Source organism: Hipposideros armiger, unplaced genomic scaffold (genome assembly GCF_001890085.2).
Source record: "Hipposideros armiger isolate ML-2016 unplaced genomic scaffold, ASM189008v1 scaffold_366, whole genome shotgun sequence".
In the NCBI taxonomy this organism is placed as follows: domain Eukaryota; kingdom Metazoa; phylum Chordata; class Mammalia; order Chiroptera; family Hipposideridae; genus Hipposideros; species Hipposideros armiger.
In genome coordinates, this window is record NW_017731716.1 from 874,273 (window position 1) to 893,485 (window position 19,213).

The 19,213-nt window shown below is 44.2% G+C and overlaps 1 protein-coding gene across 5 annotated transcripts in view; it reads right to left on the bottom strand.

Moving 5' to 3' along the window:
• Positions 1–19,213, bottom strand: part of SPTBN1 (spectrin beta, non-erythrocytic 1) — a 202,584-nt gene that overhangs the window by 103,762 nt on the left and 79,609 nt on the right. For 3 of the 5 annotated variants that reach the window (XM_019662089.1, XM_019662094.1, XM_019662093.1), the window contains exon 1: positions 14,645–14,848. The exons of the other annotated variants lie outside the window; for them this stretch is intronic. In XM_019662089.1, the coding sequence (XP_019517634.1) occupies positions 14,645–14,753 (109 nt within the window). In that variant the 5' untranslated portion in view covers positions 14,754–14,848. Of the gene's footprint in view, positions 1–14,644; positions 14,849–19,213 lie in introns of those variants that run through there. 5 annotated transcript variants of the gene reach the window in all.

Below are 19,213 nucleotides of genomic sequence, written 5' to 3' on the forward strand. Positions count from 1 at the left end.
TCAAATCTGATATTGTTTTACCTTTTATTTGGTGTGTGGAAGGTGTGCGGAAGAGGGGGTAGTCTTATACGGCAAGTATATAACAAACTCTGTATTTTGAGTGGAAATGTTAGGGGGTCGTCTTATACGCCGGCAAATACGGTAAGTTTCCCGCCAAGACTGATTCTGTGAGCCCAGAGAACACAGAAGCCTACATTTTTTCCTAGCAGTGGGCATCTCCACAGCAGAGAGCCTTGAAGAAGCATTCAGTGAAATGAAAGTACTACTCATTACTGGTACTACCAGTAGTACTACTAATTGATTTGCAGGGGCTTTCAAATCTGTATCAGATGATGAAATAGCAACCCTTTCTAACATTTCAGAGCAATGAGATGCAAGTCACTTGTGCAAGGTCATTTCACCAACATCAGCTGCTGCACACCTGATTCCCTGTACCCAGTGCCATGTGAGCTGGATGCTGGCTAACAAAAGGAGGCAAAAATCCCAACTAATAACAACAAGCATTAATAACTGAAATGGAAGGGACACATGTACATCATATCCTAAGCAGATGCCTAGCCATTCCTCCAACATGCCTCACGGTTTCCTGGCTCCCTCTGGTCATATCCCATCCCCAGCCCCAAAACGAAATCGAAGCAACAACTAGAGCCAACAGCTATCTTCCCAGGCCTAGGCATGGCTCCCATCATGTTCTAGCTTTAAGTCATTAGTTGAGCAAGGCGGCAGCAGCAGAAAGGAGATGCAGATCTGGGTAATGGGAATGAAACACAGACCATCGCCCACCTTGCCCTCTAACTCTGCTGCCATAACCTAAACTGAACCAGGTTCTGGAAGCTGCTCTATACACCCACCCAAACATGTTTCTTTTGTGCTACAGGTTAATTCCTGTCTCACCCAGGAGAAAGAAAGAAAGGCAAGGTTTTCATGACTGCCTAAGCAGAGGCATGTTGGGACCCAGCTATCCAAATGTACGTAAACACATTTTCCCTCTCCTTTTGGTTGAGAGGTTTATGGACAGATTCACACGAATCCTTGATATATTGAGGTGGAGCCGTCAAGCAGTCTGGGCGACACTGAGTCACCGCCATCTTTGCATCACGAGAGATCTCTGGCTGCAGGTATTTCATCTCTAACAACTCAAAATCCAGAGCTCCCCCAGTACCAGCTGTGGGCCTACCTAGTCGTAAGTCTACAGCTATGTTCAAAGGGGTCCCAATACACCAAGACTCTGTATCACTTGAATTTACACCATTACCTGGCTCACTGTCCTCCTCGCTAATAAATATCCTAACTGCACTTACCAAAGAAACACTGTATCCACCTGTGGGTGGATGTCAGCTCTGTCCGACAAGATATGCAGAAGCATTACCCATCCCAGCCATGGTACGCCCCTTGATAAGCAAATGCGCCCCTTGATAAGCAAATGCGTAGACTATATAACTGAATGATTTACTCATCAATAGCAAGTTTGGTCACAAAGTGATATCTGAGAAACCTGACAGGCGAGCCTTCCATTTTTAAGCTGTGTATTCAATTTGTTGCTAGGTTAAGTGCGACACTTTTCAACACCTGTAAATTTGGCTGAATCCCTAATAAGAATGATTAAATACTTGTTTTAAGCGAAATTTAAAATGAAATTAAATCAATACAATCTACCCATGTGCAGATAGATAAATAATACATCCTGCACCTCCTGCCAGAAAGCCCACAAAAACTTTTTTTTTAAAGTCACATTCAGTGCAAAAGAAAGCAGCTTGTGGTTAAAGTTTTATATCACAGGCATCAGCGGACTCATGAGCAGTGTGGTGGAAAGGGCACGAACTCTGACTCTGAACCAATTGCACTGATCAGTCAGTCCCTCACAGCGCCACGGGCTCACCTCGCGAGGACACAAGCATGCCCTGTCCTGAACACAGGGAGAGTACAAGGTGACTCCAGCACACAGATTATCAACAACCAAAGGGCTTTCTGACTCTGGGAGAGAAGAGCTGACCTCCAGATGCAGGAGGAAGGAAACCACATCATATATCCTAAGCCCAGAGGGGAGGATGCTTTCTGAGCAGCTACAGCTGAGGAAGCTGCTTCTCAAGAAGCTGCGTAGGCTGCAGTTAGTCCATGGTCCAACCGCTCCCTCCACACCCATCCACACCTAGGTCCTCCGGGGAAGATAACTATCTCTGACAAGGCAGCATGGAGTAGGGCGCTGTGAACACACAGCTGGGTGTGACTGCCAGGCCCACCTCTTACTAGCTGCATGACATTGAGCAAGTTACTTACTTCATCTCTCCAAGCCTTGGTTTCCTCATCTGTAAACAGAGATACTGTCTGTGCCTATCTCTAGCATTCTTCTGAGCGTGCAATGAGGTAATGCAACTGTGGATCTGGGTCCACCCTCCCATCTGACTCCCAGCCCACTGGTGCCAAAGATGCATAAAGGCAGCCGGCTCCAGAGCCCCAGCCCAGCCCAGCAGGTCGCTGCTCTAGTGTCCTTCCCTCACATCCACTCTTCCCCAAAAGCCATCGGAATTTACCTCCCTGATAAAGGCTGTATAGTATGTGCTTCTATAGCCAAGAACTCCTAGCCAAGCTGGACTACAGTCAAGCCCACTGCTCAACTAGTATCACTTTTAAAAATTGCTTCCTCGTGTTTCAAGTAAAAATAACCTCCCATCTGAAAACTGAAGTCATATATATTTACAGAGGAAAACCAAAGATTCTTTTTTTTAAGGTGGGTTGGGGATTGGGAGGCACTGAGAGCTGGGAAGTAGTTACTGGGCCAAAATTACTTTTCGCGTAAATATTTCTTCTGTTTAGAAGGCCAAGCTTGCACATTAATCTGGTATGCAAATTTCTGAGGCCCTGCCTCTATTTGCTCAGAGAATTTATTAACTGCCTGGCTTCTGGAAAAGCATTACTCATGCTATATCACTGTGAGCAAAGGCATAGTCGCAGATGGAAAAGTCACATTCATTTTACAGTCACACAGCATAAACTTTGAATGGCTACCACACCTAGAAGAACGGATCTCAGTTTCATGGGGTACCCTTTTACCTCTTTTGCTAGGTAACTAGATGACATTAGTGTAGCCCTTAAACTTTCTCCTGGTCCAACTACTCTTTGCCTCAGTTCACACAAAGGAAAAAGAAAAAAAACCCCAAACAGAAGAGACAACCTGAAGCCTAATTAATTTCTAGAGGAATGTTTCTATCTCTCCAAGTACTTGAGTCCCTGTAGGCTTCCCTCTCCTCCTCCCCACCAAAATTAAATAAATTCCCCAGCACCCTGCAGAGTTCTGGGACTATATAAGGGAGGTCCCTAGTATCCTATCAAAATTTCATTTTATCAAAAAAGTAGACAGACCCAGATAAGCCCTTCTTGAAGTTACAGTTTAGTCACATCATAGAGTCAAATTCATTATCGTGTGATTCATTCTTTCATTCAGCACATTATTACGTAGCTGCTGAGGCCACCTCTTTTCTCAGGGGAGAAGAGGCAACAGGGAGGAAGATCAACTAGCTCGCTTTAAAACAACTATATATGCATTACTGCCTACATTATTTTACTCATTCACTCATTCCTTTATTTATGAAACATTTACTTATGCACCAAGCACTCAGAAGGACTACAGGGATAAACAAACACATGCACACACACTGTCCTCCATACACAGTAATAGTAATAGGCACTTACATGCATAATTAGGGTGACCCACCGTCCAGCCTGTCTGGGACCCAGGGAAACTCCCCGGACACGGACCATCCAATGCTAAAACTGGGAAAGTCTCTGGCAAACCAGGATTAGCTGGTCACCCTATTATAAGAACATACTAAATCATACTGCACAACCACCCCAAGGACTATTTATTCTTCCCAGTTTTTAACAGATGAAGAACATGGGGCTCACTGAGGTCACTGGGGGAGCCAGGATTTGAATGCTGGCTTATGTGAATCCACAGCCCATGTGTTTCTGAAATGAGATAAAATGTCCTAGCACTGAACGCGGTCTCCAACAGCCCTCAGCAGCCCTCCTCACCACTGCTGCCACCACCAGGTTCTGAGCACCCCCCCCCCCCCTCCACCACAGACTGTGCAGCTGGGATTTCAGCTGCTTGACAGTTGTTCGCAGATAATGCATATCTCCCTCTACCACTGCAAGCCTGAATTTTTATAGCAAGTTGTTTAAACCTCTGTAGGAATAAATGTCTCCTTCAATAGAAATCAAGGCACTGTTTTCAAGCACCAGAAACCCACTTTGCACTAGACTTGGATTCACTTCTCAACTACTATACATTCAAGCTAGCAATCTACAGAAACTCACTGGCATTTAACTGTTCAAACAGACGAAGCTGACTTTCAAAGACTCCATATACTTTACACTTTAAAATAGACTTCCAAAGTTTCTAAAAAAAAAAACAAAACACAAAAAACACACAAAATAAACAAACAAAAAAACTAATACAAAATGCTAAGGCCACGTTCCAAGAATAGCCACCATTTATTTGCATGTCAATGTCACCAAAATAATATCTACGGTTTGTATAAGGATTTCAGGAATCTCTGTCCCTCCCTCGTGCAACTAATCAGTGTTTAAAGAGACAGCTCTCACTCCAAAATTCCATCACAATTGCACTCCCAGTAGGGGGTGAGGGGGGTGGTAAAATTCACCCAAATAATGTAATTTCCTTGCCACCAGAGAAGAACAGAGCCTCCAGACTTTTTGTTTTGCTCGCATTCTTCATGAATAAAGTGTGCCTCAGTGATCCTCAAATTAACTTTCCACTTACATCATTTCAGCATTAAAAAGGGACTTTAAGGCCAGATCTTTCACAAGGCCTTTGTGAAACCAAATATAGGCTAGCCTGTGTCTCCATTCTACAGTGATTACTGGATTTGCTACTTAAATGTCCTGTGCCTCTCCAAAACAAGGTTGGGGGAGAGAGAAAGGCTAAGAAAGGCCTTTCAAAAGCAAACACAGTAGAGGCATTCAACAATCTATGGGGGGCGGTTAATATTAGTTTGGCTACATAGTTCTGACAAAAGGCTGGGTGCTCTGGCTTCAGCAGTAACTGCTCCAGAGGCTTTTTATGAACTTGGAGAGGCACCACCATTGTGACCTTCAATCTACATCAAAAGTCACCAGACTCAAGCGACTGCAGTCAACCTTGTGTACTTTCTAAAGGAGAGCATAAAAGGGGGCTGTGTTTCAGTTGGGTGCATTTTCAGGCAAGCTAACCACTCTTCTAACCTACTGAAGGAAACCACACCCAGAACAGGTTTCATGGGTGGGGTGGAGGTTGAGACACTAAACTCAAGTTGAAAAGACTCTCTACAGGGCCTTGCTTTGTCATTTAACCAAGACCTGTAATAATAATGGTTGTTACTGATCACTGATGGCCCACTCTGCAGCAGGTACTGTGCCAAACACAGTTTACACAGAGAATCTCACTTATTTATATAACAATCTTACTACATAGAATTTGTATTCCCCTCATCCCACAGATGAGGAAAAAAGCTCAGATTAGTAAATAAATTGCCCTGATTTTGAAAGCAGTTTGGCAATATTTGGCACGAGTCACAGAAATAGCCACATGTAAAATTTATGATACAATGTTAAGTAAAAAATACGAACAAGCGGTTCGAGCCCTGGCCCGAGCTGAGCTGCCAACAGGTGGCAGGATGGCTCAGCTAAAAAAAAAACAAAAAAAAACTAACAAGATGCCAAGATAAAACTGAATCTATACAATGCTTATAATTGTGTTAAATTGTATATGTAAATAGAAAAGAACTATCAGAAAGTTAAAATTTGCCGGGATTGCAGGATCTGACATAAACTACTTCATTTTTTATTTCTTTTGACGGTGTCATAGTATGGCTGTGAAATAATATATAAAAAGGATTTTGGAGAAATACAAAGAACAGCTAGAAATTTAGCTTTGTGCATTAATGACCTTCAACCCTGCTTTTGAAAGAACATCATCTGAGTCACCTCTGATTACTACTACTTTCATTAAGTTCTGAAGGTTCTGGAGTGGTGCCAGTCAAGTACGGAAGCCACTTATTTCCCTCCTTTTCTTTCTTCTTCTAAGGGGCAAAAACTTCCAGCCAATAAGTTTCAGCTGGTGCTTTTCCCCCCTACCGAATCAATACCCAGTAATTTTAAAGCTTCACCTGCAGACTCATAGGATGAGCACTTACTAAATAATAGGTATTTAATGTGTTTCAAATCGACCTTCAACACCAAACCTTGAAGGTGCTAAGTAAACTGGGTATATGTGAAACTGAAGTCTAACCAACTGCAAGAACAGCAACCTTCATTTAATACAGCATAATTTTACTCAGATGGAACATGGGGGGAGGCGCTATTTTTGCCTTTAAAAAATAGCTTAAATGTATGTAAACGGTTGAAGTCAAAGCAGGTATGGATTTAATAGCCCTCTACTTCCCAGGACGCCATGATGAAATTCTGAAACAGTTTAGGGAAAACTGGTCCAGAGTATTTCTGTCATTGTCCACTAATACCCAAATGGGCAAAAGAAAAAGCAGCTGTATTTTTTTTAACCTCACAAACTTCTAGAACTGCAGGATTAGCAGACAGGAACATCCCAGCCAAATTCTACAAAGACTTACAAAGCTAGGAATTAACCAACCATGATTTAAAGCCCTGTAATCACCAAGGGCAATACTAAACTTTCTTTAATTAACTACTATACATTTGGACACGAGATTATTTTTATAATTAGTAAAAATGATCCAGTTTACTTAAAAGGAAATAAAACCCCACAAAACTCCTCTACCTTTAATGCAGACTTTATATAAAACCTATAAATCTGAACCTCAGAAAAGGTCATAGCCTTTCTGGGACTATTTGCCTCTCTGCTCACAGGAGTAGGAGAAGCCAGCAGAGATTACTTGCAAGGCAGCACTTCTTCAACTTGAATGTGCACACAAACCACTTGGGGATCTCATGAAAATGAAGTTCTGACTCAGTAGATCTGGGGTGGGCCTGAGATTCTGCATGTCTAACAAACTCCCAGGTCATCTACAGGCCACAATGAGTAGTAACAAGGTTCTAAGCACCCTGCAGTTCAAAATTTCCAGGAGGCTGTTGTTGTTTCTAAGTGCCTCACCCTGCAAATACAACAAGTCTCCTAACTGGTCTCTTGCCTCCTCTCTGACCATTACTCTCTAAAACAATCATCATACTCAGGAGTCAGACCAGCTACTCTTTTTTTTTAAGTCAGAACAAGGCATTCTCCTATTTAAAATCCTTCAGTAGCCTCCCCAGTGCCTGACTTACTTCCAAATTCCTTAACCTGATTTAGAGATCCATGAATCCTCTAGTGTTTGTCAATCAACCTCCCATCAGCACTTGCATGCTCTGCATTCTAAACTCTGGCCACCCTGAACCTGCTCAAACTCCCAAGTCCCTCACCTCCTGGTTCCCTCCTTGAGTCCCTCACCTGGAACAAGTTTATTTCTGCACTTACGTCTATTCGGTCAGCTCAGCCAGCATCTCCAACATAGATGAAACACATTTCCTAGCAAGAGGACAGTTGCTCATCAAAAAGCAGGTAATCAATAAATATTTGTTAATAAACAAACAAAAATGCAACTCCCCCCCTCCCCCTGTCTTTTTTTTACCCAACACACACCAGAAGTTCACAGCATGGCGTAAGCAGTATCTTGAGCCCCATGAGGAGACAGCGCTGGCGGCCTAGCCCTGAAGGCTTAGAGGAGTGGGATCAGTGAAGCTAGGGCAGTGCTGAGTGCAAGCCCTCTTTTTAAAATCAGTTTTATTTCTTCGTATTCTTCTTGCTCTAAAGCGGCCTAGATTAGTGACCAACTCTTGTCCTTTAAATGGCAAGCCCTTTGCACCCATGAAATGGTTTAACTGCCAAATCTGTAAGTCAATCCAGCAAAGAATACTGAGGTAAAAAAAAAAAAAAGAAATTTGCAATGTCCCTAACATTTATTTCCTGTCATTAGTTTTACACAGCTGGGGCCTGAGAGTTAATAACTTGTCAGGCTAGAGGGAGAAATGGCACTGAGATCTAAAAGTGGCTGTGATCTACCTGGCTCATTTTCATCATGTGCACAAGAGTAACTCCAGTATGAACAGGTGGTATGGCTGTGACCCTATCATCAAACTGAAAACTTGAAGCTCTGTCACTATTTGTGTCCTTCTCCAAGAGAGGGAAACAAACCCCGAAGTCCATATTTGAACTGTTGTACAATACTGAAGTTCTTAAAGTTCATCTATAGGTAGAAGTTTTCTTTAAAATAAATGATTATAGAAACAACCATACTTTATCTTTTTAATAGCACATGGACGTTTTCATAGAAACTTCATACAGATTCTGGCATTTGCTATTCAACACAAGCCTGCAAGGTAAAGCTTACAGGTATTCAGATAAGGAAAGCAGCCCAGAGCTTCAGATATCCAGGAGAGGGGCATAGCCGGTGACACCCTTCCAGAAGCCAAGTTGCTGGGATTCTTGTTTGTAAGGTTAAATCCAACAGATTCTGTATTAAGAATCTAAATGGAACTAAACCAGATGCCTTACTGAACTGTCCTCAGAACCTATACATACCATTATCTTTATCTTTCCTAAACTCACATCTCTTTCTAGATTGGTCTTCACACCAGCTCAGTGGGGGAACTGGGACAGATAACTAACTGACCCCATTTGGCAGACGTGGGCTTCTTTGATTTAGCAAGATAGAGCCCATCCTTGACTAGTTAAACGCCCTTTCCATTACACAATTTTGTTCTAAAACACACTTTGTTACAACTCCTCATTCTTCAGTAAGAAATCAGATACAGTACCTGCTCCTATTTGGGAGCAATTCATGCATTCTGTTCCTTCCCGTGCGGCCCTCACCCCCACGCCCCCACTACCACCATCAATTGCAAAGACTGTACAAACGATCCAATTAGGAAGTGATTCTCAAACTTCAGTGTGCATCACAGACACCAAGCAGACTAGATAAAAACACGTATTGCTGGGCCCTACCCCAGAGAGTTTCTGATTTAGTAGGTCGGAAGTTGGGCCTGAGAATTTGCATTTCTAGCAAGTTCCCAGGCCATGCTGATACTGCTGATCCGGGGACCTTACTTGTAGAACCAGTGCAGTAAAGTAGTCCCTAATATTAACTTCATTTATTTACTCTTTAACAAAGACTTAGTGACTGCTATGCTATATGTAAGACCAGTTATGTCTTTATGCTCCCAGACTTTGTCAAATGTAGGGGAAACAGAGGCAAATACTCCAACTGTCACCAAAATCCGTTTGTGAAAATCACAGAATGACCAAGTGCTGAAATCTTAAAGGCAGGGATTCTGACCTCCCCTCCCTCTGGGAATACTTAGAATGAAGTGGCATCTGAACTAAACCTCAAAAGAATGATCCTGACACAAGAAATGGTTCCTGGTGGAGGAAGCCAGAAGTGTCTCAAGGCCAGAAAAGGGCAGGGTAGGTTTGGGGGATCGCAAACACTGTCAATTAAGGAGTAGCAGGAGCGGGAGACGGGGAGGCTGGCTGGAGTCAAATCCCAAAAATTTTGGCAGGAAGGAGAGCTCTTATCAGGGCCCGGCTTTAGAGAGGCCGGGCAGCTGCAGGGGGGGGGGCGGCGCTCTAGGAAACCACAGAGACTAAAACAGAGGAAGAGGCAATGGGGCTGTGACCAGACCCCTCCCCAGGTCCAAGGCAGGGAACAGTTATCCAGAAAGCTTCCTCAGCAGTCAGAAAGGTTATAGCCCCATTGTTTCACTACCCTCTAAAAAGTGGTATCTTTTCCTCAGAGGGAGTTAGCCATCACCTTCCTCTACTTCTAGCTGGCCTCCAAGAGTCCTGCTAATAATCACGGTCCAGTCAGCCACTGGATTTAAGCTGAAAGACTGGGTATTCCCTTGGCTGTCAGTGTTCCTAGACCACCAAAAACTGAGAGCACTACATGTCCAGCAATCCGAGCAGTTCTGGGTTCATTAATTTTCCAGGCTCATACCTAACCCCATGCTCTGTGGTCCTACAGGAAGAGCATCAACTTTGGAGTCAGGAAACCTGGATTTTGGAACGATAGCTTCATACCGGCTGCTCGTAAACCAATGATCCGTTTCTTTATAAAAAGTTTAAGAGAATATCTACCCAACAGGATTATTATTAGTGCTAAGGAAATGCATTTATTTAGAATCTACTAAGTACTAGATCCCATGACTGGGCACTTTAAATAATCTTATTTAGTTAATTAAGCAAAATGATACATATTAAATGCTGTACACATTAATAATTACTATTATTACATCATTCAAAAAGGATTCTATTCACAAATCTGTTAGGAATTTCTAAATTTTGAGCTGAAACTCTGGTAAACTGGTAAAAGAAGGGGTTTTGTTTTTAAATTGGTGACTTATCCTTATCCCACAAGGTTATCTGGGCTTAGCAAAAAAAAACAAAAAACAAACTATAGTGCCACAGGACTGGCAGGTATCCAGACCAAAAAGCCAACCTTTTATATGCTTTCATTAAACTCAAAAATGTTCCTATAAATCTTGTTTTCCCCAAACGAAAACAGGAATATCATTTGTCCCCAACTCTTTCCACTGTCATAACTGGAAATATCTGAAGAATATTACTTTATATTTGAGAACTTAAAATTTTCTTCCTGACAAACAGGAGTAAACCCAGGTTTCAGAAATTAAGCAAGACAAACAAACATGTAGGTAACTAAAAAGTTCTTATAAACTGAAGAGTAAATTTTCTTCATGATCTGCAGGTATAAAACCAGCAATAGTCTTTCTCCAACAGTTATGAAATTAAAAAAGAAGAAGAAATTCAACAAGGCAACTCGGAGATAGCATGTAATAAACTTGAGAGCGCTTATGTATTCCCATGACCTAAAACTCTTCAGTTTCTCTCTGTGTCCCAATGAAGGCAGATTATTCCATAATTCTTCCTGGACAGTGGAATAAAGTCACTGAGCCAGAACACAGAGAAAGCACCTTCTCCAGAAATACCGGGTCCTGGATGCCGGTGTTAGGCTGCAAAGAAGGCAGTAAAAGTTCGTTTTGATGCTTTTTAACTAATTCAACTAGATCCTGTCTTCATTACAACCCCACTGCCAGAGCCAAAAGAATCAGTGCTCTGGGGGGCAGGTAGCCAGGAAAGGGAAATCAGGTTAGGGTGGGCATTTCACAATGTTACCCTGTCTTTTTTTTTTTTTTCCAGACATGAAATATAGTATCTAGAAATCTGGGGTAGAAAAAGTGACAGAACAACAATGTGCAGTCTGAGCCCATCAATGCCTGTGACCTTGCACAAGTTACGTGACTCTGTCTTCTCATCTTTAAAATCTCATGGGTATGTTATGAAAACCAGATACCACGCATAAAGCTCCTACTAACATGTCTGGTACGTGGTAAGCACTCAATGAGATCTTTTTTCCCCCACCAACCCCAACAGAGGAGACAAGGAGCTTTATGGAGTAAGTGGAATGTGAGCACAGTCTTCAAAAGTTGTAGGAAGGATTTCTACATGTGAAATGGAAGGGTGGGACATTTGAGGCAGAAGGTAGATTATGAAGGCAAACCCCAGAGCTGGGCTTTATGAAGAGCTGCAGGCCTGCTTACCTGGAAGATTTGATCGGAATGTAAGAGCTGGAATAGGAAGTATGTAGGGTGGGACCATTTGGGGGAGGGTCCTGAATGTCAAGCTAAGGAGTCTGGAATTTAATTTACACAACAGGCACAAGTAATCGTTTCTGAGTAGAAGAGTGGCAGGAATATTTTCCTATAAGGAGTGAAACTGGAGAAACGGTATTATAAACCTCTCTGTTACTACAAACACATTTTTCTAAATATATGTGAGGTTGAGTTTTGCTGTTTCAGTATTCCTCTCTTAAAAGAAAAACAAAACTAATCCAACTTTTTAAGATACATGAACTGACTGAGGAAGGTGGTAACTTAATTTCTGCAGGTGAAATTTTTGAGACAGAGAGAGCAAGCAAAGGGTGTGTCTGTGAGGTGTGTGCTGCTGGGTGTTGGTGGTTAATTTTTAAAGCCATCAAAAGTAGAAGGTCCCGTCTCTTCTCTTATGCCAGGAGCATTAGTGTGATAAGACACCACATTACATCTCAGTCCCTTAAATCACCAAGGTTTTGCTTCTAATCACACTTACTTACTTACCCATAAATCTCTAGAAACTATTTCATCTAAATAGACCAGGCTTCTTTTCGCATCATAGTTCACTTAGCTAGAACATCAAATCTCATCCCATGGTCCCTCCCGAAATTTTTAGGATCCAGTGTGAAAATATTTGAAACCAGCAAAAAATGCAGAAATATCTCCCACAAAATCACAGTACTCTCAGACATAGATGCTAAATGAGTAAGCTCATATTGAGAGGCAATTAAAAAAAATTTCAGAAAAGCAGTTTGCACAAGTGCTAGGAAGGATTATACCTAAAAGAGAAAAAAAGGCAGCTTTGTAGGCATGTACAAAAATAAATCAGCAGATTGATTCTGTATGTTATCAAAGATGTTCATGATTGGAAGAAGTACAAATACTCAACAAAATTCCAAAGTGGGAATGGAAAGTGGGGAAGGGAAACGGTTTTATGAAAAATTCTCCTAAAATTGCTTAAAATGCAATCAGTTCCATTTGCTACTAAGGTCGAACCCAAATGTTTGTGATTCTCCTGGGATTCACCCTACTTGAAAGTTAATCCACTCTTTCTCAGTTCCTCAACATGGGTGGTTTTCTGTTATAGAAATACCAACACAAAACTTGTGCAACTTCTAAACCACAATATTTAGAAATAAGAAAGTTATCTGGAACTAAACTGAAAGACACACCAAAAAAAAAAAAAGATCAGCACACAAACATGTGAAGCCCACTCCTTTTGAAGGGATTTCCTTGACAAACAGTTAATGAGTAAAAATATCAGGAGCACGCGGTGATTTTTTTTTTTTAATTTTACTTTGTCCAAAGAGGACAGTTTAAGACATTTCCTGTATGTAAACTCCACCCTTTTCAGTGACCATTTTACAACCATCCTCAAACCTTTCAGAATAACAGCCTGTTGTTATGGATGTGTACACTCCCGCCCCCACCGTCTATACTTTCTCCTTGGTTTTCCTTTTCTTCTGATTCCCCCATGAGTACTTTCTCCTTGGTATATGACAATAAAATGGGGAGCCTGGAACATGTGAAGAAGAGGTGCACTCTGAGTGCTCAGAACCTGAAACTGTGGGGCTTTTAACATAAGACCAAAAAGATAAGGAACACACCCCCCTTCCTCTATTTATCACTTGCAACTTTCTCCCACCAGCCCTGGCCCACCAAGCTTTCCAAAAAACAAATCCCACCTTTGCAGAACTCAAGAGGAATGAACCAAAGACACAAAACCATTCCCTGGAGGGACTGGAGCGTCCTCTTAGCCAACTGCCCAAAGAATGCAGCACAGCCTAGCAAATGTTTAAAATCATGTCCTGTTCTGTCTCTTGTTTTCCAGAAAAGTGTCATTACTGTCAGCTATTTCACAAGACAAATAAACCTATGAATGAAAAATATCCTCCCCCCTTCCCAACGAAAACATTCTAGGACTGAGCTGCTTCCTTCCTTCCTCCTCCTCACAGGAACCACATTTGTGGCACCAAAAAAAAGTTAAAATAAGAAACATACACAGCCTGCGAAGGCTACTTTTTCACAGCACTAGAGCCATTCCCAGCCTACTACTTGATTCTACTGGCTTTTAATCGGAAGGAGTTCTGTTTTCAGTTATGAGTCCTTTTCCATATAGAAGCTCTGAGACACTGTGGGCTAGGCCTGCTGGCTGGGCAGGGACAGCCAAGGGCTTCGGGGGCCAACCCGGCTGCAAGCTTTAGGCCCTTCACCTCACACACTGCTGTGCACAGCACCCTGCTCTCCATAAAAACATGTGCACTAAAATACTGGATTCATTCAATTATTTGAGACCAATATAGATTCCAAGAAACCTGTAATGGATCCAACTAATCCAACCCACATTACTGAAATGACAATAACTGGTTTTCATTATAAATTACATAGCCCACTAAAATGATGGGAAGGCTCTCCCCCAACACAATACATCAAAAGAGTTAAAATTAAGCTTTAGAATCAAAACTATAATTTACTCAAGGCTTAGGAACAAAAAGACCACTCCCTCCTCCCCTCTGCCATTGTTCTACAGGACTGGGTGTAGAGCAGTGCACTTTACACCTTTAGGCTTGCTTCCGTAGGAGGTAAGGCGCTGGGGGCTGGGGGCACAGGCCACGGGGAATCAAACACTTGCACACTGATAGGTCTCTGAACATTGATCTACTGAGATGGCAAAGATATCTAAAAGGGCAGAAAATGTGTGTGTCGTGGGTAGCAGATATCTGACGATCAAGAGAGCCAAAAGGATAATGGAGAGCCACAGGGACACCAAACGGTGACTTTTCTGAAGTAGAGTCACAAACTGTCTCTAAGTAGTGAATGGGGTGCTCTCAGCCAACCAGAGGCTGTGGGGCCAGGCGTGCGGCCGCCGGTCTTTATTAGGGGCACGTACCATATGGCCCAAATAAAGCCTCAGAACCCCCGTTGGGATGGCCCCAGGGCAGGCCCGGCCTTTCGGAGAGGGACTTACCTTGTAGCTGCTTGAATCTCCCTTCCAGCTGGTTGTAGTTGTAAGGCACCTGCCCCGTGTAAGCCGGCGACAGCGGCCCGGAGATGCTAGACGTCCTCTGCAATTCCATTATGCCCGGCGTAACGCCCTGGCGGGCTGCACGGTGGAAATCCCGCTCCGGCCCCCTCGTACCCCCATCCAACACGCAGCAGCTTCCGCACGGCTTGGCTCTCGGCCCCTGAGAAAAGGGCTGGACCTTAGGCAAGCCCCATTCCGGTCTGAAAGTCCAGCAGGGTGATCTGATAGGAAGCTGGCTGCAGAAGAGTCCACCTTAGCCCGGCCAGGAGTTCCCACTTAGGCACCTAATTCCTTGTTGCTTTCCTTCCTTTTGTGGCCCTTGGCTAGAAGCTTGAAATTAATTACCGAAGAAGAGCGGGAGGATCGAGGGAAGGAGGCGCGATTCCTGCTTAAAATTGTTTTTAAATATAGCCAATCTTAAGCATGGCAGGGTCGCCGAGCCCGGGAGCTCGCAGGAGCAGCGCACACACCTCCTCTCGGCCGCCGGTTTGTAATTTAATCAGGAGCCACTCGCCGTGAGCTGGGCGGTGATGTCACCTGATTAGCATAACAGCATTGTAGAGGAAACGCAGGCTGTACCACGAGGAGGGGCGCGGGGGACGCCGCAGGCCAGCGGCCCCCCACACCCACCATCCGCCCCTCCGCCCGGAGCCTCCGACCCCGGGCCGGGCCCAGGACGCGCCCGCCGCTGCGGTGGTACCTTCCCAAACAAAGCTGCTGGAATTACAATCTTTTGTTGAGAGCCTCACGTAACGGAAAAGTCTCCGATTACTATCACTTGAAAAGGAGGCAGCCGGGAGGGTAAGGAGTCCCGCAGGTCCCAGGCTCGGGGCGGCTCATCCACTATTTAGCGTCTGCGGAGATAATGCGGCCACGCGGACCACGCACCTGGGCGTGCAGGGCGTCCCTACTGCGCGGGCGCCAACCACCACGCGGCGGCGGCCGGCGCAGGCCACGGTGTACAAGTAAAACAAAGTCACTCCGGACCCTGCAGGGACACAGCGAGGGGAAGTGTTAAGTTCAGGATCTTGGAAAACTCTTCTCAACAGACTTCTGCTACCGTCACGAGATGTAAAACCAGGGATTTTTCTGGGACAACACTGGCCCTAGGATAGTATTTAGATGCAAGATTTATGGGCGCACCGATTTGCAGGGCATTGTGGGAGAAAAGTACACAGGTAAACACAAGGATCCCTTACCTGCAGGACTTTATGAACCAATGAGGAGATTAAGAGAACAGAAATTACCCTCCAATCTTATACTCTGATTTGTAAAAAGGGGCCTCTAAGCTTTTGGCTTCTTCGGATTTTTACAACTCTCCTTCCTAGCTGCTTCTCCCACCAAGCTCAACCAAAAATAAATCCTCTACATAGAAAATAAGAGTGATCAAATGAGTTCTTGGAAAATAATCGACCCTAGTTTATCCTTCACCCCTTTCCTCACTCACTACAGGCAGACAACTAATTACTAATTTGGTGTTTCTAGCATGGAGCCCTGCAGCTATCCTCACTGAAGAAGGTAATGTCATTCCTGAGGGATTCCAATCTGCACCAAAAAGGTGGCCTCCACCCCAGGTTTACTTTAGTCCTCAGGGCACTGGTGATTCAAGCAACTGCATCCTGTCCAGGGCTGGAGATCAAACAAACCTGAGTCTTGGCTAACTGCTCAACTCTGAACTACCCCCACTCCTTCCATCCATCCACACCACTGGATTTTTAATACACCCAGTGTCAACCTTTAGCTTTCTAAAGCCAGGCCCAGAATTCTAAGATGTTTCTCATTATCCAAGATGTACAGCCTTTTCTAAAGCCCTTTAATTGCTGGTGCAATTCTGGAAGGCAGCAAAATGTGGGGTATTGGAAGGAGCACTTGACTTGGATTCCCAAGGCCTGAGTTTCTAATGCTGGCCAAGCCTCTTAATCACCTACGACCTTAGAAGAAACCCTGGATTCTTTCTAAACCTCCACTGTCAGACAGGGATAGTTAATGTCTACCTCTAACAAGGTCACTGAGGGGATGATGTGAAAATACCTTAAAAATGGTCATACTATTCAAAATTAGGAGTATATTGTTCAAAATGCACTTCTTCTTGCATTCCCCCCCCACCCCACCTCACCCCCCACATATCACATCTAGGCTACAGAGACTAGAATGGAGAATTTTCTCTGTTAAGATCTTCTTACCAGGCCCCTCTTCACCATTAAATATACTGGTGAAGTGGTAAGTCTCCATGTGTCCAGCTGTAGGCACAGAAAATGAGACTGCAAAAGTGCTTGCCAATTTACAAAGCTTTATTTCTCATCTGTAGGCCCCTTAGTGAATACAGGAGTCAGCACTCTTAAAGGGTCCCTTTCAGCTCCCTCTGGTATGGGGAAGTAGGTGAAATAAGCTTTCTAATTAGCCAGGTTACATACAATGTGATGGAGGCAGAGGCTGGGACTAATGTAGCCAAACTCAATCCTAAAGAGTATTCTTAGAATCTTACAAACCAGGCAGAGTGAATGAACACTTGCAAGTATTGGAAAGATAGGTTTTGAGGCTGTGGAAGAGTTTATAACCCCGCAGGGGCAGAAAGTGAGAAGAGGGAATCCATTTGGTGTGATGACAGCAGGGAAGAAGAGGACCCAATCCTCATGGGTCATCTGACCACCTCATGCTGACCACTCAGCAGGGGAGAGGTGGTAAAAGCAGGCCAGAGGCACTCATTCTTTATTACATTCACTCTTTACTGGACACCAACTGTGTGCAAGGCACAATGCCCAGTGCTTTGGAGATGATTGGGCAAGTTGCTGGCCAAAGGATATTGGGCAAATAAGCAAACAGTCCAATACTAGAAGAAGAGAATGAGAGCTGGGGGGAGGGAAGTGGGGAGGGGGGGGAGGGGGGTTCAGAAAACAGTTTCCTCTGCCTAGAAAGGCCGGCAGGATCAACTCCTCGTGTGGGTAAAGGCCACACAGTAAAGGCACCAACTGGACTGCCCCAGGAACAACTCCAGCGAGTGCTACTGTTTGTCGGTCATAAGGGACTGTCAGCCATGAGAGGCAGGCTTGCAATTAAGCCTGCGGGTGCTGGGGACCTTTGCAGACTTTTGAGCCAGAGAAGGATGGGGGCTGGGCTGGGCTCTAGGAATGATTAGCCCAGCAGTGGTAGGTTAGAATGGGTAGAACCTGAAGGCAGCAAGGTCACTTAGGTGGTTACTGCAATTGTATAGGTCAAAGGACAGGTCAGGGTGTGACAATATGAACAAAAAGGAATGCGCTGTTGCAAGAGTTAACCCACGACTTTGATAACAGATTATATGTGGGAGGTTCAAAGGCAAGGGCTGAAGATGACTGTTGGGTTTTTAGATCTGGCTGTGGGGTGCAGAGGATTGAACATTTCCTTCCTCAGATGGGCTGAATCTGAGTTACCTGCAACACTGTGGGGTAACATGTCCAGAAGCAGTCAACGATGTGGAACTAGAGCTCAAGGCTGAAAATGGAGTCCTGTGCAGAGTGAGGTTTGTGACTTTAGTGGGCTTAAATCCAGGGAGAGAGGCAAGACGCTGAGCACAGAGCTCTGGGGAAGGCCAGGGTCTGGGAGGAGGAAGAAACAGCAGTGGAGATACCAAAGGAGATATAGAATGAAATCCAAGAGAGGAGAGAGCTACTTGAGCAATGCAAAAAGAACAAGGAACTGGAAGTCAGAGAAAAAGGAATCCAGTGTGTGAATAGGAGGTCAATGGCGTAATAAAAGCTGAAACGAGGTAACAGGGAGTTAGAGAAGAACAGGAGGTAGAGGTATAAAGAGAAAACTAGTGAATAGGAGCTATGGGACCAGCGGAAGGGGTTCTGGGGCAGGGTCCAGCGGAGCATGTCTGCGCACAGGTTTCCGCCCTAAGATGGCACAAGCAGGAAAAGGCCAGTGGGAAAATGCTCAACGGTTTGGGTGGAGCTGTCAGCCTTAGCAGCGCTTACCTTTAGAGGCAGGAGCGAAAGGACAGAGGCTCCGAGGAGGAAAGAAGGGATTCAGAGGTGCTTGCGGAGCTCTAACTCAATAAACAAGAGGCTAGGGGTCCTACCCACAGTTTTATTTATAGTGATCTAAGAAGGCTCCTAAATATACTCGTACTTATGGCAAAAACATGTAGCATGTGAACAGGATCATTAAGGGGCATGAGATAGTTTTCCGAATGCTCAATAGTCAACCAAGCTTTCTGTAGAAATAGACCCTGCAATTTCAGCCTATCCCCTCAATCTTTTCTAAGCTAAAAAAACCTACTTTCCCTCACCCACGCCAGGGATTATCGACACACGTGGCCAACTCTGATAAGTTGGTGTGCCTGCCTTCAAGTTGCATCGAGATTCCACAGCATGATGAAAGACAGCCACGACTGACTGGCCAAGTAACATGGGATCGAAGTAACTGAAGCCCGAGTTAACATGCATCTGCCATCCATGTGATGCCTGAAAGGTACAACCACATCCCTGCGATTATGTGAGGACAGCACAAATTAGAAGTGCTGTGGTGTGA